Source organism: Musa acuminata, chromosome BXJ1-9 (assembly GCF_036884655.1).
Source record: "Musa acuminata AAA Group cultivar baxijiao chromosome BXJ1-9, Cavendish_Baxijiao_AAA, whole genome shotgun sequence".
In the NCBI taxonomy this organism is placed as follows: Eukaryota; Viridiplantae; Streptophyta; class Magnoliopsida; order Zingiberales; family Musaceae; genus Musa; species Musa acuminata.
Window position 1 is genome coordinate 1,867,765 of NC_088335.1, and position 27,541 is coordinate 1,895,305.

Consider the following 27,541-nt stretch of genomic DNA (forward strand, 5'->3'; position numbering starts at 1 on the left):
GCAGATGAACGCAATGACTAGATAAGACGTCTCCAGCAGTGATAGGAACACAATTTGGTGGTGTAGGCATCAAAGGAGAGGAATATGAGCACAGGTAGGAGACCATAATGCAACTACTTCCAACTACATCGAGTCGCATAGAGAGATTCCAACAGTGAGACTTCTTCTATGATAGAAAGCATTTCAAGTATCACTCGCTGCATATTGAAATCAATTATTGTCGAATCTTAGATTTCATATAAAACCAAATCAAAGATGGGAAGAGACAAAAATGTAAAAGGCAAACTCAACTAACGTGATTGGAGGTTGGAAATACAGGATAATGGATCATATGATCAATGATTCGAAGATGAGGATTCGCTTAATACCAACTAAAGTTAACTGTGAAATGAAATACCATAAAATTGATGGAAATCACAGCATCAAAGCAATTCCTGTAGCTTTCATCATAATAAAAGCTGAATGTTCACCTCAAAAGTAGCAAAGCACATAAGTTATTTTTTGGCAAAATGACAGATAAAGCAATTCACCATTCAAAGCTACATAACTGTTTATAATGACCAAACTACGTCCCAAACCCACTGGGAATGAACTTGATGCAGATGAAGTTGATGAACTACAGTCTCCTTCCTCTTCTTCCACCCTTTCTTCGGGTGCTGTCTGTTGGAATCGGAGTTACATCCTCTGCAACCGAGAGAACAAACTCACTTTAGAATAGTAAAGACTTGCAAGTAGCAACAATCATCAAGAAAAGAGCTTGTTATGGCCCTCTGACAAATGATATGCTACCCCGGAGAGGTGGTATATATGCAGTGTGTAAAGATGGCACTTCGCTGATTTCATACACAGAAAGCATTTCTTTATCAAGAGTTAATCCATGTTACTCCGGCATACTTTGGTATGCCGGACCAACACTTTCACTTTAGTTAATTAGGCACCAGCAGAATCAGCATGGTGTAGTTTATATGGAAGACATTGAAGGAAGATTTCCAACATATACAACATAGTAACAGTGTGCAGTGATGTTTATGGCATACCAACAAGGGTTTACCCACCAAGTATGCAGAAGCATTTTCTGACAATTAAATAACTTCAGGTAAATCAATCTGACAAATTTGAACATCCAAATCAGCGTGACTTGTCCGTTGAAATTATATTCTACATCCAAATTAAATATTTATGCAATAGCTCTCAAATTTAATAACTGATTTTAGTGATAATATAAAAGAAATGGAACATGTTCAAGTAATGAATATCACATCTACCATACTACTAAACATTAGAAATAGTAGAAAGAGAAATAAGAAAAAACATACATTGGAGGTGCTTGCATTTTCATGATATGTGAAACACATGAGCTAATAGATTTCCCATGCGTGGCAGTGCCACTCAGAGGATGCAAATAGTGAAAGAGATCTGGCAATATATGCATTTGTACCGCATACATGGCTAACATAGACTATATTTACGTAACACCAACAAGCAGTTTGAAAAAAATGATACCACAATAATAAGATTTCTGAGTGTATACCACATCAGCAATATTTGTCGTACATACCCTTTTTAAAAATCATGCTTTTGTACCAATAATAATTCACACTTAACTACCAACATATAGAAAAGTATCTCCCAATTCAGGAATACACAATGAAAAGTGAAACCCACTAAAATTACTTCTGATAAGTTGCAAATTTAATTTTTTAAGGTGCAAAAGAATTTCTTGCATAATATTACAAGGCATACATCAAGAACCAATTAAGGTTTCAGAACAAACACAAGTACATGTGAAAGCAAAAAATCTTAGCTGATAAGAGTCTATGACTTTATGCTAATCCAATATGTTAATTGTAAATTGTTCACTGCAGTTCCATCTACTCATCTAGTGACACGTAACAGTCCAAAAAATCAATTCAAACAATAACATGTCTTCAATAGAATCATAATCAGTCCCAAGTTTCCGGATGAAACCAAAAGTCATAATACATAGTTATACAAATTACTGAGGCAAGGTCGACAGCAACAGTTTTGCCCAAGTATGAAAAGGATTATGGAGACCCTTCAACAGTCACGAATCACAAAAATCAAAACTTCTCGACACTCATAGCCACTACATAATTTACAAAAGCCCAAATCAGAGGAACCCCCCAAAAATGATGACAATGGCATCTCAAGCATTAAATTCATTTACTCATTTACACAGTTACATAGAATTTTCCTACACAACTGCAAGCATCACATAGATTGTAAACAACAAACTGCCAAATCAATATTGGCACAACTAATACTGAGGCTATAAATATGTCTTTAGAAACAGCAAACATCTTACATAGCAAGAAATGCCAAACCAGTTGATATAACAATTGTGGCACACAACAGGAAACAGAGACAGTTTTAAACAGTAAAATAAGACTTACCAATACGCCCAATTTTCATTCCAGAGCGAGCAAGTGCCCTGAGAGCAGACTGAGCACCAGGACCAGGTGTTTTTGTCTTATTCCCACCAGTAGCCCGCAACTTAATGTGCAAAGCAGTAATCCCCAATTCCTATGGAAGTTACGGATAACAAAAGATATATCAACACACAGCTATTAAGATATCAAAAAATCAGAAATTAAAGTGGCTAAATGGAAGACCTTGCATCTCTGTGCAACATCTTGTGCTGCAAGCATGGCTGCATATGGAGATGATTCATCCCTGTCAGCTTTGACCTTCATACCACCTGCAAGCACCAAAACATCAGTCTTATAGAACCCTTTATCCAATAAAAATAAAATATTACACAATCAGAAATAAGAAGAGAGAAAGGGGGAAGCAGGAAGAATATTTAGAGACCTATCAGATGTGTCCATGCATGTCAGTAGAAGAAAATGTTCTACAATAGGATATCCAAGATTGGCGATCAACAGAGACAGTATTAGTTAAGCCATATTTGCTATATCATGGTCAAGCATTGTTCACTGTACCCATTACATTCTACACACGGTTACAGATTCAGAAAATATTTTATGCACAATGTTTAATGTTATCATGGTCACGAATTGTTCAAAGTATCCGTTGCACTCTACACATTGTTACTGTATAAGCCTCCCAAAAGAAAACAATTGAAGATCCTTTTCTAAATAGGAGGTCCTCCCGTGAACTGCTAAATTACCCATAAAATCATCTAAATAGGAGTTCCTTCAGTGAACTGCTGAATTATTAAAAGAATCATAAATGAACTTTGACAAGAGACACATTTCTTGGTTATGCTACATCAGAAAGATTCAATTTCAATCAGAATGTATTCCTCTCCCAAGATACAGGCACTTCATAAGATCATTAGCAAGAGATCTTCACTGAATCACAATAGATGAGCAGCAAAAGTAATGCTGCTCAACTACAGAGTGATTGAGAAATATCAAATGCCAATTAAAAGTGGGCCCGAAATTTGAATGGAGTAAGAACAGGTCCCAAGGAAAAACTCCTTGCAACCACAACATTGATATGGCGTGACTATGACTCAAAACGCTTCCATAAAGTAAAAGGAAGGCGATCTTAAGGGCCACGCGTATGATATCAAGCACATACATCAAATTGCATGAACAAATGCAGAGATAAAATTCAAGTATTCAAATGGACTGGTGCATGCCAAGCATATGAAGGAAGTCTGATATTAGTTTTCCAACAAAATTTAATCGCAAAACAAGTATCCATGACTATTCAATTATCACTTCATATTTACGACTGCCCATCTTACATAATGTATCCAAAACAACTCTTAATTTTATCACGATGGTTTGTAGGTGTACCACATGCCACAGCTAAACCTAAAACAACAATCCATTTAGATTACACAGCACGAGATAGTCATGCTACCAAAAAAATCAAGCCAAATTGCTAATATAATGATGCGGGAGAAAGCTTCATATGATCTCATCCCATGCACAGAATTACAGGAATTTAGAAGAAACCTGTAATACGAACGAGTGTTTCCCTCCCAGACAAATCTGTAACATGCTGCAGGTCAAACAAAAAATAACAAGTTATTGACGCACAAGAAATCATATGCATTCTATAGAAAAAGAAACCAATTGTATCTTACAATGAAAGTATCATTGAACGACGCAAAGATGTGAGCAACACCAAACACTTGCTCCCCTTCCCGTACGGCTGGCCCAAGCGTCACATTGTCTTCTTTGGGCTCCCTAGTCTTCTTTCTTCCAGACTGCAGATCCATAAACTCAATTAACCAGCTGAATCTAAAATTAGATCAGAGCAGAACAGAACATACAAGTTCTTATATGCATAAACACGTCTAAATGTCAGCACAAATACACAATTATCCATCAAAAACAATAATCCATAGTCTAAAGATGAAACATTGTAACATATACAAGATCCAATGACACGATGCAACCATCAAAACAGGTCAAAAACAAAGCTGGAGAAACAAGAACTAGAACCTGCACTTCATTCAAAGAGAAAAGAGCAAGATAAAACAAGTTGCGATCTCTGGAAGAACTGGAGCAAGGCCACAACTCGGATCGCTTACCATGGTTGAAGCACGGTAGGCGAGGGTGAGGGCGACGGCGAGAAGTACGGAGACCGAGAGACGAAAACCCTAACTCGCCACCGCATTTTATAGCGCTCCCAGCGGCTCGTGGTACCCCGAATTACTATAATACCCCCATCGATGGGCCATTGGACTTAATTTTGGATGGGCTTTAGCAGTTTAATTGATCTCATGATTTCATTTAAACGACGCGTAATTTATATTCATCTGTTAATTTCATTAAGAAAAGTTGCACATGAAGATGTTTATATATTCCGTGTATAACACTCCAGACAATATTTTGGTCTAAAATATATATAGTTAATATAAGTTGGTTTGAGCTAAAAATATATAGAATTACAAAATATTTAACTACTTGGATGAATTTAAAAAAAAAACCTTGTATATTTGATAAATTTCCAGTGTCCCAATTTTAAAAATTATTATAGAATATTTTTTATTAATGATTTATTTTTACCTCAGCTCGAATCTGCCTCTACGTCTATTACGTCGCTACCTTATACCACGTGCTCTGCTCACACGAGGGTCATCGCCACCTTGTATCACCTGTCTTGCTCATGCGAGGGCCATCATTGTTGTTTGTGCTTTTGCTCGTGTGACGATTGTCGCTATAGAACCCCCTCTCCTTTCACGTGTAAAGGCAAGGCGATTAGGGGCGATACAGTACAGAGACATAGGGTAATGATATAGGAGTAAAATAATCTTTTTATATGATCAAGGGTACTATGCTAAATTTTTTTAGGAATTCACTCTAACTATTTTTAATACTCTTTTTAAGATTAATGAATTAAAATAATTATTTTCCCTCCAAATATTAAGCTTTATTTTAAAAAATTTTAAAAAATATTTTAAACTTTTACGAGATGTAGGATTTAGAACTATAATATCCAAATCAATTTTTTAATCTAAGATGGAATGTTGATTCAGAGCCAACTGAGGCTTTCTGCGTTTATCTTAGTTTAATCTTGACTAATAATTTTTTGATCTGACTTTGAGATCGTTAAAGTGTATAAAATTATATCATGGGCGTTCATGACAAATGCATGCTTAAATTATTCTGGGGTTTAGAGTATTCAATAATTTAGATTTTTTTTTTCAAGATGAAGGAGTTAATATATATTCTCTCTCTAAGTGTTTAGCTTTGTCTCAGCAAAATAAACAAAAATTATAAAAGAAAATTGACGGCTATGGAAAAATATATTATATCTCAATATTGAGCTTTGTTTAGGAAAAAACATAAAATATTAAGTACGATGACAGCTGTGGGATTTGAACCTACGCCCTTTCGGACCAGAGCCTAAATCTGGCGCCTTAGACCACTCGGCCAAACTGTCACTTGTTGTTAGTTGTTGTCTACAAGTTATTTATCATTGAATAAGACATCCGTCGAGAACAACATATGAAGAAATATTAATGTGAACATATTCTTCTCCATTGTTCTTGCTTGATATAAGCTTCGGTTCAGAGAATTACTTAAAGTCTATCATCCTTTCATATTCTAAACTTAAGACATGAGCGACAAAGAAATAGATAAGTTTGAAAAAGCTCCTGTGGACAATAATCCATCAATACGATCTATTCAAATAATCTATCATAAATTATTAATCATGGGGTCGACAGGCCCTAATCACCCCTATGTCGTTGTCTAAATTCAATCATATTTCTTTGCATGTCAATGTCTCTAAGGCGATTATCCGATGAGCAGGATTGGTTATCAAAATATTTTTCATTCTATTACAAACTGTGCAAACTAAGCTTATAGAGTTTGGAGCACTAAAATACAAGGTTTTGAGAAAAAATGATGAACCATCATGTCTAAAGAGTCCACCTAAAATCTTCCATCATGCAGTGCAAAGCACCACAACAGTCCAATGCCAATAAACTGTTGGTTTGCATCTTCAACATTGTGGAACTCTGATATTTTATGCAGATGCAGTCACATAAAGATGACTGACTGATACATAACATCAACTTCTCCCCTTGTGTATCGATCTGCACTAGTACAAGACGGCCAGCTATAATTTGATGTGGTAACCTTGCAGAAGATCAAATGCTGGAATATTGAAGGAAGGTGATGAGCCTTGTTCTTATCATCCCTCCCTCAATGTAATGCCTTGTCAGATGGTAACCTCAAATTAACTCCTCCACAGCTGATCGAGATCCATGAACACTATCTCCGGGTTTAAGGTTTACCCGTGCGTTTCTGCCGGTCTTCCTTGAGATTGCTTCGACTTCATCAGCTGCTTCCTCGTCTTCCTTGCCTCCGTTGCCGCAATCACCGACACCATGCTCGATAAGTTACGAGGGAGGCAAGTGAAAGCACCATGGAGTTTCTCCGGCAGACCTTTGCCTCCATGTGAAGAGCCTCTAAGGACCGGTTCTCTGGTAGTCGCTAACGAAGTGTTCTCCTTCACATCGCTGCCATGGAGAGGAACTCTTTCTATGTTGTACGGTCTCCTACAAGACTGCATCAGTACATGACGCTTACTCGCAATGTCTCCAACATCGTCGTTTCCGAACGCATGAAAACATTGTGCTGATCTCGAGACTTCGTGATGAAATGGATAAGACCAAGCGCAAGGCCGCATGAAATGAGGCGGCATTGATCCACCATTTGGATTCACTTGCCCAAAAGTGAGGGAAGGCCGAGACGGATACATGAATGGTACCATAGGCGATTTCCCGTATACGAAAGGGTGGTGCTTGATTGTTGAGGACGATGGCGACTCCATCACTGCGGATGCAGCCATCTGAAACCTCTCTGTCTCAGCAATCTAAACAAGCAGGAGAAAGTTCTCATTTCCATCCCACTAATTCAGCTTGGTGCAGTTGAGATAGATTTAGTTGCAGATGTCAAACCTGCTCTTTTAGGTGTTCGTTTGCGCCCTTAAGTGAAAGGTACTCTTTCGCAGCCAAGTCCTTCTCCTACAATCAACTCCATTGTATCAATCGGAATCACTCAAAGTTGATCACTGCATCGACAAAACAGTTGGGGAGGTCAAATCTAATACTCTGCTTACCATCTTCATGTTCTCATTCTGCAATGACAAATCAGCAACTCTTCTCTTCAGCTCCTTCCTGAGGGCCTAAAAACAGGTCGCACAAAGCATAAATCACAAGAATTATACAAGAGAAAACACATCACGAAATCTCACCTGCCGCCGAAGGATGGTCTGCCGAGCTGACTCTCTATCAGCTAACACCCTGGGCAATCTCCTTTCTTCCTTCTCGGCCTGCTAAGAAAGCTGAGATTTCAGTGTAGTTATCAAGAGGATCATAGCAGATGGGATACAGAAACTTCTACCTCAGTCGATCTCTGTTTCGCTCTGCTACCATTCGGGAAAGAGTGATCACTGGGAAGCTTGATCCTTGATGCAACCGATTCAAAATCTTGTTTGATCTGTGCTCGTTCTTCCACTTCATTGTCTGCAGCAGTGTGACTTCCACCACAATTGCAACCAGCACTTGTATCCTTTAGCAAAGGCATTCATGAGAGCACCACAAACTTTGTGAGTTATACATTCAATGAATAATAACCCATTCCGTATATGTACATCAGCAGTAATCATATTCACTATACCCAGCATTCTTATGCAGGAAAGAATAATAAAGGAAACGAAAGTTGCAAAGAAGACTGATTCAAGTTCAAGTCTGTTCATTTGGAATGACAACATTATGAAGAATCATCATAGCACAGCAAGAACAAAGCTGAATAAAGTAACAGAGTACTGGATGCAAATGAACTCTGGTCCTTGAACTCCATCCCTCCATAGCCTTCTTTCCTATGAGAAAAGTTTTTGCTGATTTTTAAGATTCTTACCTTTTGCATTGGTGTCGGCGTAACCAAGTCGGGCCTTTATGTTCCATACATGAACATATGCAAGAACGAAGTTCTCAATATAAAGATAAACACCTGACATGGGCTTAGAAGAAGATGAATGTTCGCTTACTCCACGAAGTGAACTCTCTTCCCGACCCTGCAAGCTCTTCTTTTGAAGCCTACCAGGCAACTCTCTCATGCGCCGCTTCCTGGAGATGCTCCCGCTGCCGCTCTCGCTCGCGAGGTCCCACACCGCGTCGACCTCCGTCTCCACCATCCCTCGACCCACTCGACGAAAGAGGAGGAGAAGCACTGAGACCACTCCCTCGCTTTATCATGCATGGCCAGCTCGGAGGAAACTGGAAGTATACCGTTGGAGGCGGCGCCACGCGGCGCTGCCACCTGGAGCGTTAAACAGGTGACCTTGAGCACGGTCTCGTCCGTCGCAGGCCGCGCGTGGGTAGATATACATGAAGAGGCGACGCGAGCGTGCGGGGAGCGGTGCATCGCAATGCGTGCTGTCATGGCCTTCGTGTGCCAGACACGTGGACGTCTAGCGGTCGACGGCTTAGCTGCCGCCGCATGCCACGTAAGGATTGATCACCTTCTTTGACTAGCTTGTGGCTACCAGGCCCGACACGTGTATGCCACCGATGAGTCGCCGAAGTCCGATCTGCTGACGCGGTCGACTAAACTCGTGCCGCATCACCCGCCACCGAAGCCACGTGTAAGGCGTGGCGCAAATTAAAACCGCGTCTTCGCCCCCATCGCTCCGACCTTTGCATTCTCGGAACCATCCAAGAAATTTGTCCAATCTGTTCCCTAATTCAGTATTACAAATTATTTTTCTTCTTAAGTTCGTCCTAGATTTGATTATTTGACATCTAATCCAGTTTAAATAGGAGAACAAGGAACCATCATCTCTTGTGATCATCCTGAGAACCACCTTGAGAAGAGAGTAATCACACATTAAGAATGAAGAATTCTCCGACGTAATATATATAAAGAATGCAATATAAATACGGACGTACTGTTTGAATCTGATGTGGCGCTACTCAACCAACCATCTTATGCGATGTGGACTACGAAAGTAGACTATAAAACCATTTGTAAAGATAAGTTGCAGTTACCAGCACAAAGACCATAACAAATTCATTTATCCATGAGTCTGAGCTAGCTTATGAATCAACAGCCAACAGGATATAAATCCGCATGCAATATCTAAGGGCAATTTTAAAGCAGACATGAATTTATGATGCTTGGTGCATAAAACAAGCAACCTGAGGAGGAAATAATGATGTCACCCTTGCAATTTCACACGTAAAATCCCTGGAAAAACGAAAACCAGTAACTTCCAACCATGAATGCTGGCAAAATTTTTCCTGATGTTACTGGAGAATGATTCAATTTCCCCGACTGAGGCTAATCTACAATTTTCTTCAGCTATTCTGCTCCTGGTCAAGTCTCCTGCGTGAAAATTAACAAAACCCTACCAACTCAAGCTGCTTTGGCCTTCCGAGATGGAGGTCGCCGGAACATGTTAATAAGATCATCGAGGCCCTGACAAAACAGTCGACCACTGTTGGCACACTGAAAGTGGTATAAATGCTGATCCTACCCAGAGAAGAAAAGTAAGCATAATTACCCGTGTTGTGATGACAAGGAAGCTGAAGAGGAGAATTAGATAAGAACCCAGTGCTAGAAGTAAAAGAAGGTCAAACGTAACACTTGCAACCTGCAATCAACCAACATGATTTCTGGTTAGTCTGTCATTGTTTGGCTGAAAGGAAAATCTATTCTGAGACTACAGCTGAATGATGTAATTCGAGGCAAAGGAGCATTTGCATTGGACTGGTGCAGCAATTTAAGAAATTTCTATTCACAATCATAAGTAATTAGTGATGTTACACAAAAGTGAAGAAAGGAATGATGGCTTGTCACCACATAACAGCAAATGGAAGACAGAAGATAGTTAAAATATAGTTAAGTTAGTGAAAGTTCAAGAAAATGTTCTTGATCACCTGATATATGTTAAGGGTTGCCCGTGTAGAGTCATAAAAGCTAAACATCCCATCAATGCTCTCATGCTGCAGATGCACTTCGTCCGTATGATCAGACAATTCCTGCAACCAATAATAATATTATTATGTATTATAGAAGATATAAACAAGAACCCCTTATGAATATACACACACAACCCAACCTAACACCTTCACTCCAAATGAAATATTTACCCACAGGATAACTTGGCAGAATGGCATAGGAACATTTGTAATGATTACTTCGGTTGATAAGCTTTCTGATGGCTATTTTATCTAATAAATATAAATTATATCCACAGGATGCAGTTATACAACAGATATACATGCTTCTCAATTGCATGCATAACAAGTAAAAATGAAATTCAAATTTTTAGATTTAAATGGATGTTTTGTATCATTTTCCACTCAAGGATTTAAATCTCTATCCAGTACCAATGTGGAAAATTTACTGGACTGAGCGGTACATCAACTTGTTTCACATGGTATCATTGAATAAAATAATATCAACAACAACAACAACAAAACTATGAAACAAAATAATAAAAAATAAAAAAAGAATGATATTGTACTGATATCAGATTATATGCTTCAATACTGGCACTTGATCAGACCAATAAATAACAGTTAGTACCAATCAGTACTGTCAAGATTTGAGTCCATGCTTTCACTATCATGATCCTGAAAACAGGGACAGATTGAAGATTTGTCCTCAAACATATGCCATATTTATGCATTGTATATTGGACTATCAAGAACGACACTCTTGACTTGTAAACATAAGCTTACAAAAGGATGCAAATGCACACCAACTACTCACCACTGTCGCTTCTTCTTCGCTTCCTCACTGGCATAGCTCTACCTTCCTCGCTGCCAATAAGTTTACAAAAGGATATATCATCCTTGCTTCACCTATCTCCCTTAGGTCATAGCAGTCTTCATCATGGCATTATCATATATATTAATGGTCGTGGATATCTAGTAAGAACAGTTTGATCTATATTAGTTTATCTAAATAGGTCAGGTAACCTCTTTTTTCCCGCAAGATCAAGCGATGGCATCAACCAACAATAGAAACAAAGACGATGACAATGGTATGACAAAGAAAAGACCCTAGGAAGGAAAGATAAGAGGAATATGAAAATGAAAGTGTAAATTTTTTCCCTGAACGGAACCAGCCATAAACTAGACCTGTACCAATTCGACAAGGGACCTATGGTTACAGATATCAAGATTTAAAACCTTTATATGAACTATCTTTAGGTTTAAAAAATTACAAAATCAACAAAAGTGGATATAGCTCTGACATTACCTTTCAAGGAATATAAGTATTACATGGTCCTTTACAGATCCAAATATATTAAAGCCCTTTAATTTTCAGTTTCAGTAATTTGAAAAGTCATCCTTTAATCTCAATGATATGGTCTATGAATCTACTGCTTCACATGACAAAAAAAACCTTCTTTATCTAAAGATGATAAACATCATGAACTTTCTGACCAAACATTTAGCATCTCTTGCTAACCACTAGCATATGATGCTCTTTCACAAAGATATATATTATACATGCAAATAACTGCAGAACTTTACAATACATTTCTCCTACACAGCTTTCATCATAAACTGACACTTCCTTAAAGAGATAAATCAACCTCCTACTAATAGTAAGGTATAGTTTGTCGAGGTCAAATAAAGTACAGAAACAATGAAAGATGGAAACTAAAAATTAGTAATTAAACACACCTTTTTCAATGCCGAAATAATTGGGTCATTTTTTGAGAGAAAAGGTGCTACTCGAGGTGTCCGCGATAAAAGATCCAACCATGATTTCACATAAGATGGGTTTACTGCCAAACTACTATTATCTGCAAAAATCTGGATATTTTTTCCTTCATATCCATAAATATGCCTCTGCATGAAAGTAGAAAACATTATATACTAGAAAAGCAACACCACTTTATTTCATGAGCAAACACAATATTATGAGGATCTCCAATTTTATATCCAGGGACTAATATCAACATATAGAACAGAGAACTTAAAAGATAGGAAGACAACCAATAATAGACCCAGGAAAGTAAAATGATTGAAGTGAACCAGAACCCAAGTATACATGTTCTGAGCCTTGCTCCATTTTCTAATATATTTTTCAAAGAAAAAATTTCTAATTATATGTAAAATAGATCATCAACTCACTTCTCATAAGCTAAGATCAAGGCTGACCTAAGCCCAGTGATGTTAAGAAAACAGAACTAGGAATGCCATTGCTCTTAACATCACTAGGAATGCCATTGCGGTCTTGAAATGGACATTTTAGTAACACAAGTTCTGCTCATCAATTTTTCAGGACCAATCAGCATGGAACATCAGTATGTACAAAGTTGTCTCCCGAAAGAGTGACACGTCGAAAAGTAAAATATATGCAAATAATGGCGGCAAACAGAAAAAGAAGTGCTGCATTGTAACCGAACCAGAATGAAAAAGAAAACATTACCGCAAGACTCTCAGCAACTAGTTTGATGCTTCTATGGATTGCAGTATCATCAACTATATGCCTGCAGCAAAAGTGAATTTTAAGAAAGCAGAATTAAAATTAGATGAAGAGAAAATATAGAACTACATTATCATCTACCTTGTATCGTACAGTCCTCCTGTGCTTTGAAGCAATTCAGGTGCAACTGAAAGTTCGGACAAAGTGACAGCAGTTACTCTTACCCTGGAAAATTGCTCGTGCTCCCATGCTACCTACATCAAAATTTTAACAAAAGTTGGAAATTTTCAATCTTGCAAGTCCATATAGTATAAAAACATTTTCATCTAGCTATCTCCAGAAAGCTGATTCTTAACCAACAATTCAAAATAGTTAACCATACATTTCAAAATGGACATAGCCAACATTTAGCATCATTTTAACAGCATAGCTAAAAATCTAAAATTAACATATTATATACTAAAATAGAGATGGAAATTAAAAATAATGAAAATTGATCCATTAGAAAACAACTATCATTGGTTAATTATAAAATAAATACTAATCATATCATATAAAGGCAAGACAGACATGGACAACAGACTCAAAATTTATAAGGAGCTTTGAGGATGATGAGAGACCTTACTATCACAAAAAATATTTTTCTAACTGCCATGCAGCTAAAGTCAGGGCTGCCCTAACATGTGAAGTATAAATTTATTTAAAAAAAATAAAGAAAAATTTATCTGAAAAAAAAGCGATGACTGAATCAAGGATTTACTTAAATTTCATGTCATTACTTCTCTCTATAATAACATCATTATTATCTTAAAAGGTGAAGATTATCCTTCTGTCTTTTTACTTCTTTATATATTTTGTCCCTTATCTTACATGATGATGGATGACGAACACTGCAACAATAAATGAAACGACCGACCATAGCATCGTTTCCTTCTCTATTTTACAGTCGTTGTCACATGATTCTTCTTTGACTTCTATTAATCCTCACTTCTCTCTTTTTTGGTTTCCCTCTGTTAGATCTACTGTTTCCTCTTTTGAGGCAACAAATTGACAAGAATTTGATCATACATTGGTTGTGTTTGATCGATTCTAAGCAAATTCCAAGCAATATTTGGCTATAAGATTGAGAAATCAGTCGAAAACCAGATCAATCTTTGATGATATTTATACTAATTGAAAGTATCATATCAAAATCCACTGATAATGTGAGCCATCATTCACAGGTTCAATTGCAATTTTCAAGAATTTTGTTCTGCACAATTCAAGTGGTTCATTTTCTGCCACCAGTAAGTTAGCAGATAATGTTCCAGCAGCCAGCCAATACCACAAGAAACAAAAGCATGCTCAATCATTCAGAAAAAATCAGCTACCCAATGCACAAACCTCCAGCCACATTCTAAGAGACCTACCATTGTCTGAACCCACAAGGAAACAAAAGTTAGATCATGTGAAGAAACATTGGAATGAAAGACCATCTACCTCCTGCTTATCTAATCAACATCAATTTAAGAATTTACTGTGAAACACAATCTAATTTGAGTGCCAGTCAGCTGCATCTCCTTTCACTAAATGCCTTTTGAATTATATAGAAGTATCATAAGAGTGTTCTACAATCCTTCATGTTTAAGCTAGAAACATCTAAGTTCAATTTGTTGCATCGTTCTATAGACCTTCTCCATCAACCTTTTTGCCTCTAGGCGTTTCGTGTCCAAACATTGTACTCACAACTTTCTTGAACAACTGTTTCCATCACTTCTGTTGTCTGAGGGCACAACAGGAAAATTTGATAAGACAGCACCAAGTAAGTTGCTAAATTAATCTATCATACAATTCTGTCCTTGGAAAATTCTTGCACTCTTTTTCCAAGTCTATTATACAATCACAGAGATAGCCATCACTTTTAACCATTTCCATTAAAATACTGTTTATTGATTTGGCTCCTTGACCACAAACAGAAATCAGTAGAAGTTGTTCCTGCTAGGACATACAATATAACTATAACACTGAAGAAGTTAATTTCCTATAAATACTCGTAAACACATTGAAAGTGAAAACAACATGATAGCTGCCAGCTTAAAAATAGTATGAGAACCCGATTAGAAGTCAGTGGAAACTTAGTCGACTTGGGTAATATTAGCAGATGCATAGTATCGATAGATAAAGGATATAACAAGTTTTGAATGCATAAAAGACTATGCTCACTCGTGGATTAGAAATATTGATCTTCTTGTGCTTTATACCAACTGTAACTCCAAGCTCCTTTGCAACTTCTGAAAAACTCTGTCATCAGAGAAACTCATTTTAGTAAATGGGATAAAGGACTATCATTTTGATCTGAATAATACATGATTCACCTCATAAACTTGCTTTATGTACACATTTTCTGGAGGCTTAGACACATGCAGCCACAGCTCATTGTTCCATGAACCAACACTATTCAAGCAAATAGCATACTCAATGCTCTCACGTAAGCGTTGATCAAAGCTCCTAAGCCACTGAAATCATTAATCAAAACAAGAAAATGATAAGTTAATGACCAAAAGCTAAAACAACAGACTAGTTCTTGCAACTGCAACGGCTTGGGGCTTGGAAGATTCAATTTGACCTTCATAGTTCCATTGTAGTTATAAGGTCCACCAGATGTTAAACCAAAGAGAAGATTGTATCTCCCTCGGGTCTTTGGACTTGAATAAAGGCGTGAAAAGAGTCTTGCAATCTCCAAGAGAGCCACAACCCCACTTCCGTTACTATCACTTCCCACAGAAAGTGCCTTAAAACATTAGGTACATTAAGCTTAGAGTTAAATCATAAAAATATCTGAAGTATTAGTTATATAGATAGTCTCATACCGGAGCAGCACCAAATGTGTCATAGGACGCAACCACAGCAATCGTAGGGAGTTGAGTGGTACCATCTCCTACAAGTCCTGGTAACCACCCCTGTTACATATGACAATGTACCATAAGTTTTAACCATTTACAAATACACTTTTGGGAATGGATGTCTCAATGTCACTTACACTGACAAAGTGAGGTCATAGAGTATAACACAAATTACTAATGCGGAAGTAGAACCAATAAAATGAGAGGATATTAAGGCCATTATACATCCTCTTATCACCTAAAGCTTAATCTCAGTATTTATTAATGACTTAACCAGTGAGAATTGGATTTGCAAGGTGATTACTTGTCAAAAAGGACCATGCAGTAAGAAACTCTTCTCCTTCCATTAGTGTGTCATGATCATACTCTAATTGTAAAGAAGAATTCGAACCTGAATGTTTGTGATTGTTGGAGATGATGCTTTTCTAGGTTCTGGTGTTGATACAACCAACTTGTAGCTGCAACATCTCACGCAGAAGGAGAAATGAGAAACTTATTACAGTTCATTTAACAAAAAACTTTTGAATAGAAAGCAGGTACTGAGCCTATATTTCTTAATAAGAGTACATGAATGCCTGCCACACTGAAATTAAAACTTTAAGTTAGTGATTTGTATTGCTTTGTAATTAAGAGATCCATTAAGATTATTTACATGCCTCCTTACCATATAGTCTAGTCATGGATGGCTTTATTATGTTCTTTCTGCATAGTTGTGAATATCACCCAACATATTTCAGTCATTTTATGCCCCTTTCACTTTCTTCTTTGCTCTCACTAGATAGCGTGGATGGGACACTGCAACCAAAGTGTCATGTCAAACATGTAACCTTAGTTTTTCCAAAGCCTGTCTCATCACTAAAGTAAACTCATGAGCCCTAGACACAAACTTGGTCCACACTCAATCATATCAGTCTTAATCCACTTGTATTGCTTGGTTAGCATAAGGAAATGAGAAAAGAGTAGAGATGAGGGAAGCATAGTTAGGGCTGAGGAAGGAGAGAAATTTATGTGGCAATGTGCCTAACCTGGACAGTTTCTTCAGTTTACACTTCACTAATACCTCATTCTTATTCCCTAGGTTCATAGAAATTTGGATGAAGTAGGTCCAAACAAAGCTTAATCATCCAAGTAGAGGAACACCCAACATGAGCTCAATTTACTTGACAACACTTCTACGTGATCTCATTTAATTGCAGAAAACTTCTGTTTCTAACTTTCCATGCATAGACATGTTCTTTTCTCAAAAATTTGCAATGCAAAGGGTAGTTCAAGAAAAACAATTTGCCTAGAATGAAAACAAAAAGACAGTATGACAGAGAAAGAAAGCTGTATTTTGAATAAGATTTATACCAGAGAGCTACTTCAAAAATAACAAATCATATCAACCATTATTAACTTAGTATACCATGAGAACTACTAGGTAACAATAGGCAGCAATTTTGAAATCCCAAAAATTGGCTACTGTGGTTCATCCAAGCCCTAATTATGGCATCCAGGCCTACCAGCTTCATACTCAGCTTTGCCAACTATTACCAAAGGAAAAGAATTGGAAAGGGAAGAGAGGTTAGACACAAACGAGACCAGACAACTAGTGCCTTAAGCTATGTTTTGTGGGAGTATTATAATATTTTATTTCATACTTCAATTCAATTTCAGGCTACAGTATGACCAAGCAATCCATTGCCAACTCTGAACTGCTTTGGTCATAGAATTGCCCAATGCACACTCACTAATTCAAGCCTGAGATACTTCAAGCATGGGCTGATGGCCATTGCCCAAATTGGGTCAGTTAGCAGTATTAACTAGATAAGATTTATGTTAGATGGAGACAAATAAGCATCATAGAACCTCTAAACAGAAAAAACAGAAAGAAAAATCACACAGAGATCAAATACCTATTTTTGACATAGCCTAGCAAGAAGGATGATTATTTGTTTTAAAGTCAATTCGTCAAATTTTCATTTAGTTGTATCAGTGGAATTTGCTCAAACAGAAGAAAAACTGTTGATGGCCATAAGTCATACAGGGCCCTGCTTTAAACTACAGAATGAGAAAGTGGAGCAGCAAATTTGTTATTCTATGATCCACTGCACATTCTGAACACTATAAAAATCAGAACAACTGAATAAAGGACAAAAGTGCAGAATATATTCTAACTAAAGCAGGTCCAAATTTAAGCATAGAATTTCAGCCATCAAATCCACTAAAAGCTTATATGGTGGTTATATACCTTTTCAAATGCATTAAAACTAGATATTGCTGATCTAGTTTGAACAACAAAGGGTGGCTGTGAAACAAATATAGATTATTTCAAATGGCCTAATGATCTTAGCAATTAGTGTATTAACTAACCCGCCAGTGGTAGCTGTAGCAGGTTGCCCAGTGGCATCACCTCTTCGAACATCAGCTAGCACAGCATTAATCTTATCATCCTCATAAGCAAAATAAACTGGATACTGCAAGTACCAACAAAAATAATTAGTTAATACTCTTAACAGGCATAAATAGATCCTAACAGGTGACAAAGAATGAAAAGCATAGCCAACATCAATTCCATATGGTACATATAAATAATTACAAGTCCAAGTCAAATAAACAATCCACACAATTGACACATCATGTTTATCAGTCATGGATTTAACATGACCATGAGAGCATTGCACATACTGTTGTTAATCAGTGCAGACTTGTTGATCCCTGCAAAATCTCTGTTGAATTGACAACTCAATTGAATTTGGTGCTGCCTGAGTTAAGCAGAAGCAAAAAGAATTTCCAAGCAGGTAAATGAAAATTTTAGAATGTACGTAAGAGATGATTCCGATAGATATTTAACAGACAGCATAAAATTGGAGGAAACAAGGAACAAATGTAAGACCAAAGGAAGAAAATATATTATTTTTCTTAGACAAAATTGAATGTCCATGCCCCACAACTAGCCCAACTTTTGATAGACATATTAGACTAGAACAGAATTCTGACTAAAATAGCCAAAAGGGGCAACAAGTGATGAACATTGAGGCGCCAGCTCCTCGTGCCTAAGAACAATCCAACCAATACGCCTCTTTAACTTTGAGTTCAACTAGATCTCTGGACCAATTTAAAGAGTAAAAGCCAAATAACTAAAAGAAGAGATCTTTGAAAGAAACACAATAAAAATTTAGACTGAACCAAAAATAAAAAAACTCAAGCTAAGTTAAAAGGCACTTCATCCACAAACAAAGAATGTTCAAGCCACTCTTTTGGGTCTTTTACATATTTGATCAGATCCAACTGTATGGCATCTAATAGCTATTTAAGGGCCTCTAACTGCATCAATAAGCAGCTACTGCTGCCAGGGCCAAAATAATTCCATGAGGGCCAAGGTCGAAATAGTTTTTAGGTAGAATGCTATTGAATCTCTTCGCTCGAGAGAACTCCCTAACTATCATAATACAGTGCAATATTGTTATAAAATGGTCCAAGCAAATAGATTGATGATTTAGTTGTAAAAGGAGTGAAAAAAGCCTTTTCTAAAAACTCTCCTAGATAAGATAGGAAAGGAGAGGGCTGGCAAAGTCTACCCACCTAACTAAGTAGTAATAGGACAATATTTTGTATTTTTTTATTATTGTAGCTATTCTTGGGAGTCTTTAGAGTGATTTTACGCAGGGTTCGCCTTATCGGTCTGTACAGATGTACTGATCGACTAGTGGTACAATACATACCGCTCCATATTGACATACCATGTGTCAGTACGATGGGATGTATTGACGACACAAAAAAATGATCCAAAATAGCTCTAAATTAAAAAAAAATAGATTAGGGGTTTTAAGTTGAAAATAAATATAAATTTAGTATAATCTTAGCAAAAATAATTTATATTAGGAAAGAATAGTGGCATGTATCTATTTCGGGCTTTGAGGAGTAGCCTTGTGATACATTCCGAACCATCCTTTAGTTGATATTGAATTATCTACAAAGAAATGATTTGAATTATTAGATTATTTATTGAATAACTTAGACTTTAAGATTCAAATGAATCAAGTAATCGATCGATAGATATACCTGGTTCTATCACCAAAAAGAACGGCGAGACTCCACGGGCGATGGATCGGGCCCTCGATCCTATGTATATGTAAATTAATTTAATATGTTTGATGAACCCAATCTTAAAATTGATCCCATAACATAGTATACTGATGCATCGTATGTTATTGGTGCATCAATGTGGTGATAGTCGTAGTCTGATCGTCGTGAGCCACACGTGTTCAAGGTGGCTCTTGAGGCAAGTATGATTGTGGCATATATTGATGTGAAGGTTGGAGAGTGTCGAAACTTCTACTTTCATCACTGATTTGTTACCTCGTATCATAAGATTGATCATTGTACTGCTGCTCGGAGAAGAATGACCAACTATCACCGCTACTCAGAAAAGAATGACCAACTATCACATTGAGCTCCATGATCTGAATGTTGAATGACGTACATAAAATACTACTCCTTGGTCCATGCACTACCCTCAAACTGTGTAGACGAAGCCATCAACTCTTCGACGTCACCATCATTGTCGGTCGAGGCACTGTTGTTCATGTCGCTATCATGTCTCCGAACCATGCAAGTTGCTGAATGTAATTAAAAAGTTGTCTATATACCTTTGATTAGAGAGTTTTTCCTCTAACTTGAGTGTTAATCCTCCCTAATTAACCTTCCAAGCTTGATCTAATCAACAAATCGTAGTTTTGTGGAGTTCTAGAGAGTGCAAATGAGAGAATAAGAGAAATATGTGAGTGAGAAAGTGATTGAGACAGTAGATGAGTTAAAGAGACCGAAAGGAGAGAGAATGAGGGGGTAGAAAGGGTTTAAAAACCCTTAGATCTGGTTCAAATGATCATATGGACAGTTTGAATTCAACAAATCCCAACCATTGATTGGTATCGATCAAAATCCGATCGTTACCAACCAATACAGGTTAATAACGATCAAATTTTGACCGTTCCGACTGATACAGACCCTATATCGGGCGATATGGGATCCCCTGTTATGGACTGCGTGGTACAGGGCGGTCCACATGTCGGTCCCCTGTCGGATCAATACATACTGTCCGGTACAGGTTGGCACGACAAACCATGATTTTACGTCCCACTTTTTGCTAGAGCAACTAAGCTAGTTATTTTATTATTATGAAGTATATTTTGAAAGTTCTAGCAATTTTTTTAATATAATTATGAGGAATGACTATCCTCCAACAGACTCCCATGTATTTGAGACCCTAAAAAGCATAAAACCATGATTGGAATGTCATCTCTTTTTGTACAACAATAAATTTGTTTTAGTAGTTATAGTTGGTAGTTTAGGCATGTTTACTCGTCAAATATAAAAATGCTTGTTAGAGATAATTTCTAACAAACATTTATTATAACCAAAGAATGTAACCAAGATTGTTCAAACCATAGGAAATATGATATTGGTCATCCATCTCAATTTACCAATGCTAATCTTCCATGTCTGAAAGCTAAATACCGTTTTCACAATTTTGAAGTAATGATGAATTACAAAAGAATGAAAATAATTGACCTCCCAATCCCAGCATTGAAGTCTTTTTCCTTGACAGGTCAACAATAAAAACACAACTCAAATTAAGAAGGTTCCATTGAAGACTTTAATTAAAAGGACTCCACATAAGAATTAAAGCAAGTTTTCATTAAGAATTATTGATGTGACATCTGAGCTCAAAACTATCTCCATATCATGGCCAAGTCTAATAATCAGTGGCCAGAAACTTAGTGATTCACTGATTCCACATGATAAAATCCACTTAGCTACTACCTATATAATGAAAACCAGTACATAGATATCATAATATGCAGCTGTCATGGTTCTTCCTGTAGAAGGGAAAAAGAATTTGTAGTTGAACTTGTTTGAGACAAAACCAGTTTAAGAACCAGATTATATTATTTTTACAGCTTGATCAATATTTCATAAAATGAACATAGATAACTAATAGGCAGACAAATGACTATGTAGATTCAACAATGATTGAAACCACAGAACAACTAACGAAATAAAAATTTAATGAAAGACTTTGCTAGTATTCACATTTCACATGCAATCCCAATTTTAAGAAACTTGAAGTATCTAGACTATAGAGACCAAACCATGACAATCAAAAGATAGCACAAAAAAGGAAGGAAAACTTTGAGGTTGAAATAGATGTCCAATGGAATTCATGTAGTGACAGCTGAACAGGAAGAAATTGATGCTCCACTTACTGGTAAGTTGACATGAATGAGCAACTGTTCCAACTCAGACAATATACTTCTCAGCAGACCAACGTTTCTGCTCTTATTCCCTCCACCACTCTTGTGACGAATATCTTGAGGAAGCAGAAGTAACAATCCCCCCAAGGGCTGCTTACTGGTTATGTACTCTAATGCACATTAAAAGTGATTGTTTGTCAATACAAACTTAACAATAAACAGAATGGAAAAAAACTGAATGCAAGAGATTTGGTTCAAGATGGAGAAGATATAATTATGAGCAGTTCCTACAATGTGGGAAAAACTGATCAATTTACGAAGAGCCAGCTAGTTATAGCTAAAGCCCTTCAGCCAAATATATAGGAGCCAGAATAATGAAGAAAATAATCATGCACGACTTAGATAATTGAGCTTCCTAATGTTGACTTATGGTTAAGGAACTGTGAATCCCTATTGCAACATGATCCTACTGTTCCTTTTCCTCTCCTCGAGGCACTGCAGTCACGTCATGTATAAATTTGTCTAGTCTACCTAAACAGGATATGGAATCTGTTAAATTCACAATTATGTTCAGGCGTAGAGTGCAAAAGAAGTGGCCCGACATTCTTTTGGTAGGAAAAACCAGTATTACCGCATCGTAAGGAGCCGGAAGCCGAGATTCTATTGCAAAATAGATCTAGAAACAATAATGATGTGAAGTTCCAAGCCACGATTCATCACAGCAGATCTAAGAGCACGTAAGGAGAGGGGCTCACCTTGGAGAAAGGTGAGATTGAGCTCCCGAACGGGGAGGATGACGACGGTACGGGAGAGATCGGCGCCGGGGGCAAAGGGTGCGGCGCCGGCGTGGTGATTAAGGCCGGCAAGGCGCGATCCGTACGGCGCCCCGGAGAGATCGTACTGGATCAGCCGGTACACGTCGACGGCGGTGGCGGCGTCGCCGAGCTCCACGCAGGCCACCAAGATGAGGACGAGCGCGAGCATCGAGTAGATCGAACCCACCACCTCGCCGCCCCCGCCGCCTCCACTCCACCTCCCCGCCATCGGTGCACCCACCCACGACTGCTTCGAAGGGTTGCAGAGAGACAACAGCGGAAAAAGAGGCGTGAAGGGTTTCACGATCTATATGTCGCAAGTCGAGTTGCTCTCGTTTTGACGAAGAGTCGGTAAGCTGCTTCGCGCACGGAGCCTATTAAATGTTTCGGTCGTTTTTATCTCTAATTTTGGCACCGAGAGGCAACCATAGTAGCGTTCAAGATAAATTGTTCCGCAGGATTATTATATCTACGGTGATAGATCCCTAAAGGAGGCGGATCCTCTCCAGTAATTTCACCTTACAATCATTTCGATCCACCAATAATTCATGGAGCTCGTAACGTAGGTGTCATGTAAAGGATCCCCACACGATCCGATGGCACAGCATCTTGAAGCAATTTACTCTCAGGCCGACGTTCAAATATCGAGTAAAGGGCACATTTATTAGTAATTGATATCATAAGAGAAAATTAAGCTTAAATCAAATTTATTTTGCTATATTACTGATTATTCTCACTCATTCTTTCTTTAATTTTTTCTTATAATATAGATGCTAGAGAAAGACCACATAACTGTTCATGTGAAGGCTTTAATGTTCTTCCTGGTATCATAATACAAAAACGATGGATAGGAATAGAGGATCTAATACCCTTTTATCCTTTGTGTTTGGTTACGATAACTGACCCAATCCAACCCACTAGTTATGTGAGCCGGGTCGAGCGAAGTAGTTCGGACCCACTAATGGATTCGAGTCAATGGGGTGTATGAAACCCAAACCAAATCTGAAGCCCACCGGCTCATATTGTACGGGTCGTTTCGGTCAAAGGCCGTAGCCCGGCCTGGCTCTCCCATTCGACTGCAGGTGCAGACCAAGTGCTCGAGACTTGGTCAGCTGACGAAAGGGATGACCTCCCGTGACAGACATTTTGGAGAAGGTGGCGACACCCCTAGAGAAAAGGATGTGGGTAGGGAGTATGATTACCAGCATTTTGTAGGGCATTCTGCTACTGTTTCCATGGCGACTGAAGGGCCATTATTGGATGCGTCATCCTTTTCGAGGGCGACTTTGTTCTCGTCATGATGCGCTGCAATACTGCTCACATGGCCGCAACAGTTGGCAGTGCCCTCCTGGGGAGATCTCACTTTACGTCTTAGAGAACCAGGGGGACTATTCCTGGTCACAGAAGGCAACTGCAGGTTCTCTTGGTTGATGGATTTTGTTCAGGTACTCTATGATCAGTAGAGTTTCGCACCTGCTAGAAGAAGGTCCTCTGCACATGGCTTCTTTTGTTAAGCAGCAGACAGCATATCTTTCTCAGGATATAGTTCTATTAAGTAAGCTACAAGGCCTCCCTCAGATGAACCTTGGCTGCTTCCTCTTGGTTTCTCGGTTACCATGCAGTATTATGTTCTCAGATCTAAAAATAAGAAACCAGAGGTGATGATTCCCACACACAGTATTAGGGTCAGATACCAGTGCGCTGCATCCATCTCTAACAAAAGTAATCGCATGCCAAAGATGGAACAGTACGAAGTCGATTTCCGCTAATGTAGGATATGAGGAGAACCAATATACATAATCTTACAAACAATGAAGACAATCGGTGGACATGTTGGCCTAAGTTGATATCATGAAGACATCGTTAATGCTTGTGGGACTACTGTCTCCATGCAGCTCTTCCACTAGGGTTGCTTACTTTGCTGCACTTCTTTTGAGGAAATTTCTCTGCACTTTTGTAGCTTTACAGCTTATAAACTAGTTGATTTTGCTCTAGCTTGACACTTGAACAGTCATCCCTTCCACTAGTGACTCATCCGGTGTATAATATATGACTTAGCAAATAGATCAAAAAGCAGGGGACAGGAGGTTAAGCTGTTGAGAATCTAGCTTCTTTTTGTCAAGGACTTTGTGATGCTTTCTTTCTCAACTTGTCTCACAAGCGTTAGCTAAGACAAATTCCTTGTATCCCTTCTTGCAGTGTGAGCCCACTTGGAAGTGATATTAGCACTGCGCCAAGGACATGGATTTCACAGAGACTCGAACCATTTCTTGGTGCAGGTATCATGTCATGCCCTTCACTGCAACCCCTCACGTCATGAATACCCTACTCACTTCACGCGAGAGAGAGAGAGAGAGAAGTGCTACAAGGAAAGTCCCATCAGACTCTTTTAGTTCTTTCCTCGAAAGATACAGACTAAACAAGAGAGAGAGTCTTGGTGCCACTGGGTGAAGAGGACCCACACCCATCTCATCTACTACTTTTCAATCTGATGTTTCCTGAAACTTCACCCGATCTCCCATCCGTCAGACCGACAGGCCATGCTGTAGAGTGGGACTCCCGAAAGAAAATGAAAGGAAATTGAGGAAGTGGAGATTGCCCGGAAAACAAGGGATTTCTTCTTCCCTCCTTTTCCAACTTTGCTGTTCTCATCTGCCGTCCTCGGTGGTTGCTGGGTCCTGCACAACTCGCAGGTCAATCGAATTGTCACTTGGGTGAGGAGAGGATTGGTTGGTGGGATTCGTGAACATGGCCTCAGATTTCCTCCCTCTCCTCCGCTTCAGCTTTCCTACTGTTCACTACCCTCTTCCCTTTGTTCCAGGCAACTCCAGGTATTACTGTTGGAATGCAGACGGAAGAATTAGGCCAAAGTCTTTGTAGCGACTGCGATGCACTAAATTGACAGCTACGACCAACCTGTATTTGAGAGCCGGACGCGCATTTGTTGGCACGAAGTGGCACGCGCTCTGGCCTAAAACCATGAGATTGAGGTCATGGGATCTGGCCGAGGCTCGGGCTGGTAATCCAAATCTACGCCAAAGAGTCTCAGCCGCTTCGAGGTCGTCGGTGCCTCTGTCTCACTCTGTATTGCTTCGTTCCTCTGATCTCCTGCAGGTTGAGACAATTTAGAATCCCTTGTCATTTTCACTAAGCAACTCGACACTGAACCGTATGAAGTATTATTACCTGCATGAAGAAGACAGTCTTGTTGCACCGAGCTGAAGCATGAGCTACTCGTTGGATACGAGCAAGTAGCAGCGTAGTACACTGGGCTCCATGGCCCTGCAGCAGCCGGCATGGTCGTGGCCTGAGCCGGCGACGGGCTGTCATTTCCGCCGCGATGCCTGCATCCGATGTACAGACGGTCCCCTCCGAGCCGTGGACGCTCGAAGAGGACCACATCGCCAGCATCTAGTCTCTTCTCCTTGACGAAACGGCTCCACCCCTTGGTAAGCACGTAGCTTTGGCTACTGGTCCAGTACGAATACCGAAACTGCCATGTCTTGCCCGACTCGTCCTCGAAGCTCAGCAGCAGGCCTTTATCGCCGGAGTCGCCGCCGAGAGGGAAGTACTTTTCGGCGTGCTGCTTCGGTATGACCAGCCTGTTGAGCTTGCCTACATCACTCGGGGTCAGGGGTTTCTCAAACATGTGTTCTCTCTCGTACCGGGCTTCTTCTTGCTCCGCTCGGTAGAGATGCTGGTAATGGTGGTGGTGGAGACTCATGTGTGGCTCCCAAGAGTACCAAGGTTGCGGGTGATGCTGTGCCATGTGTATGAGAAATGGCTGAGGTCAGGGAGAGGAAATGGTAGAGGAGGAGGATTTGAGGTGAGGTCTGTGAAAAGTTGGCAAGGGAGATGGTGGTGATGATGGTGTTGGAACTGAGAAGCTTGTAGGCATTATTACCATGCATTTATAGCCTGTGAAGAAAAACATGCAATGCACACTTGGGAGATAAAAGGCCAAAGTGCAAGACAGAAACATGTAGTTGTAGATGCAAGAGAGAGAGAGAGAGAGAGAGAGAGAGAGAGCAAATTCATTGAGCTGAACATGCGTGGGAGTTAGGTGAGAATATTTCTTTACATAGGTACACGGGAAGGGCCAAGAGTTTGAAGTTTCTAAGTTGCTATACTCTAGTGAGCTGATGAGGAATGATGAGGTGGTGATGTTTAGGAGTCAGTGCTGCACTTGTGGCCTCATCCCAACCATCCAGTGTGAGCCCCATGCAATTATACTCCATGTGGGTTGCTGCAACTTGCTAACTCCTTCCAACATGCATTCTTTTTTGACTGTTCATTTTTGATCCAAGAGTTCTACCTGTGAGAGTTGGAGGATCGTTTTTTGATCCAAGTGTGTTCTCATGCCCAGCTGATTCATCATCCTTATCCTCGTGGCCATCTCAGCACACGCCTGAAAGCCTCTCATGGCCGGAATGTATGACCAGGAGTAGGTTGAATTCCATTAGAGCACCTCAGAGAACCACAAAAGGTGTCGTCCTAAGCTTGACCATTAGGAGCTCCATCGTTCAGAACCGACTGCTTTTGCATTCCACTTCACATTGAAAAAGAGACACATGTGGTCCTCAAAAGATCCTTTTCTAGTCTCAATAAAACGATCCAAACACTTTAGCAATCGAAGTCAATATTAGAGTCCCGCATCCACTGCCTGGAAACAGGACATTTTTGGGAGCACCACATCATCTTCATCT

The 27,541-nt window shown here is 39.0% G+C and overlaps 3 protein-coding genes and 1 non-coding gene across 4 annotated transcripts; all 4 read right to left on the reverse strand.

Annotated features, from left to right (window-relative positions):
* Nucleotides 1–422: 422 nt before the first annotated feature.
* LOC135592384 (small ribosomal subunit protein uS11y-like) lies at nucleotides 423–4,622 on the reverse strand. The gene is made up of 6 exons (XM_065081795.1): nucleotides 4,532–4,622; nucleotides 4,082–4,204; nucleotides 3,951–3,996; nucleotides 2,634–2,719; nucleotides 2,415–2,544; nucleotides 423–684 (listed from the first exon to the last, which is right to left on the reverse strand). The coding sequence occupies exons 1-6, from the start codon at nucleotides 4,532–4,534 to the stop codon at nucleotides 617–619; spliced, it is 456 nt and encodes a 151-aa protein (XP_064937867.1). The 5' UTR covers nucleotides 4,535–4,622; the 3' UTR covers nucleotides 423–616.
* A 1,184-nt stretch (nucleotides 4,623–5,806) lies between these two features.
* On the reverse strand, nucleotides 5,807–5,886 carry TRNAL-UAG (transfer RNA leucine (anticodon UAG)). The gene has a single exon. It is a non-coding gene; the product is annotated as a tRNA-Leu (tRNA).
* Nucleotides 5,887–9,498: 3,612 nt separating this feature from the next.
* Nucleotides 9,499–23,167, reverse strand: LOC135592385 (uncharacterized). The gene is made up of 14 exons (XM_065081796.1): nucleotides 22,776–23,167; nucleotides 22,033–22,190; nucleotides 18,137–18,240; nucleotides 16,176–16,242; nucleotides 15,752–15,841; nucleotides 15,508–15,672; nucleotides 15,257–15,397; nucleotides 15,105–15,182; nucleotides 13,044–13,156; nucleotides 12,906–12,966; nucleotides 12,155–12,322; nucleotides 10,394–10,495; nucleotides 10,018–10,107; nucleotides 9,499–9,932 (listed from the first exon to the last, which is right to left on the reverse strand). Exons 1-14 carry the CDS (start codon nucleotides 23,062–23,064, stop codon nucleotides 9,870–9,872), a joined length of 1,689 nt encoding a protein of 562 aa, XP_064937868.1. The 5' UTR covers nucleotides 23,065–23,167; the 3' UTR covers nucleotides 9,499–9,869.
* A 1,577-nt stretch (nucleotides 23,168–24,744) lies between these two features.
* Nucleotides 24,745–26,777, reverse strand: LOC135592386 (B3 domain-containing protein Os11g0156000-like). Its single transcript, XM_065081797.1, has 3 exons — nucleotides 26,022–26,777; nucleotides 25,752–25,943; nucleotides 24,745–25,672 (listed from the first exon to the last, which is right to left on the reverse strand). The coding sequence occupies exons 1-2, from the start codon at nucleotides 26,602–26,604 to the stop codon at nucleotides 25,807–25,809; spliced, it is 720 nt and encodes a 239-aa protein (XP_064937869.1). The 5' UTR covers nucleotides 26,605–26,777; the 3' UTR covers nucleotides 24,745–25,672; nucleotides 25,752–25,806.
* Nucleotides 26,778–27,541: the final 764 nt, after the last annotated feature.

Bases quoted from the DNA above. Each gene is read 5' to 3' on its own strand.
- LOC135592384 (XM_065081795.1), bottom strand. The intron at 3,997-4,081 runs GTAAGATACAAT...TTTGACCTGCAG, and splicing joins CGTTCAATGATACTTTCATT to CATGTTACAGATTTGTCTGG. The intron at 2,545-2,633 runs GTCTTCCATTTA...TAACTTCCATAG, and splicing joins ATGTTGCACAGAGATGCAAG to GAATTGGGGATTACTGCTTT.
- LOC135592385 (XM_065081796.1), bottom strand. From the start codon at position 23,064: ATGGCGGGGAGGTGGAGTGGAGGCGGCGGGGGCGGCGAGGTGGTGGGT. The intron at 22,191-22,775 runs GTGAGCCCCTCT...AATGTGCATTAG, and splicing joins CAATCTCACCTTTCTCCAAG to AGTACATAACCAGTAAGCAG. The intron at 18,241-22,032 runs GTAAGTGGAGCA...TGGTACTTGCAG, and splicing joins TCATTCATGTCAACTTACCA to TATCCAGTTTATTTTGCTTA.
- LOC135592386 (XM_065081797.1), bottom strand. From the start codon at position 26,604: ATGGCACAGCATCACCCGCAACCTTGGTACTCTTGGGAGCCACACATG. The intron at 25,944-26,021 runs GTAATAATACTT...CTCAACCTGCAG, and splicing joins AGACTGTCTTCTTCATGCAG to GAGATCAGAGGAACGAAGCA.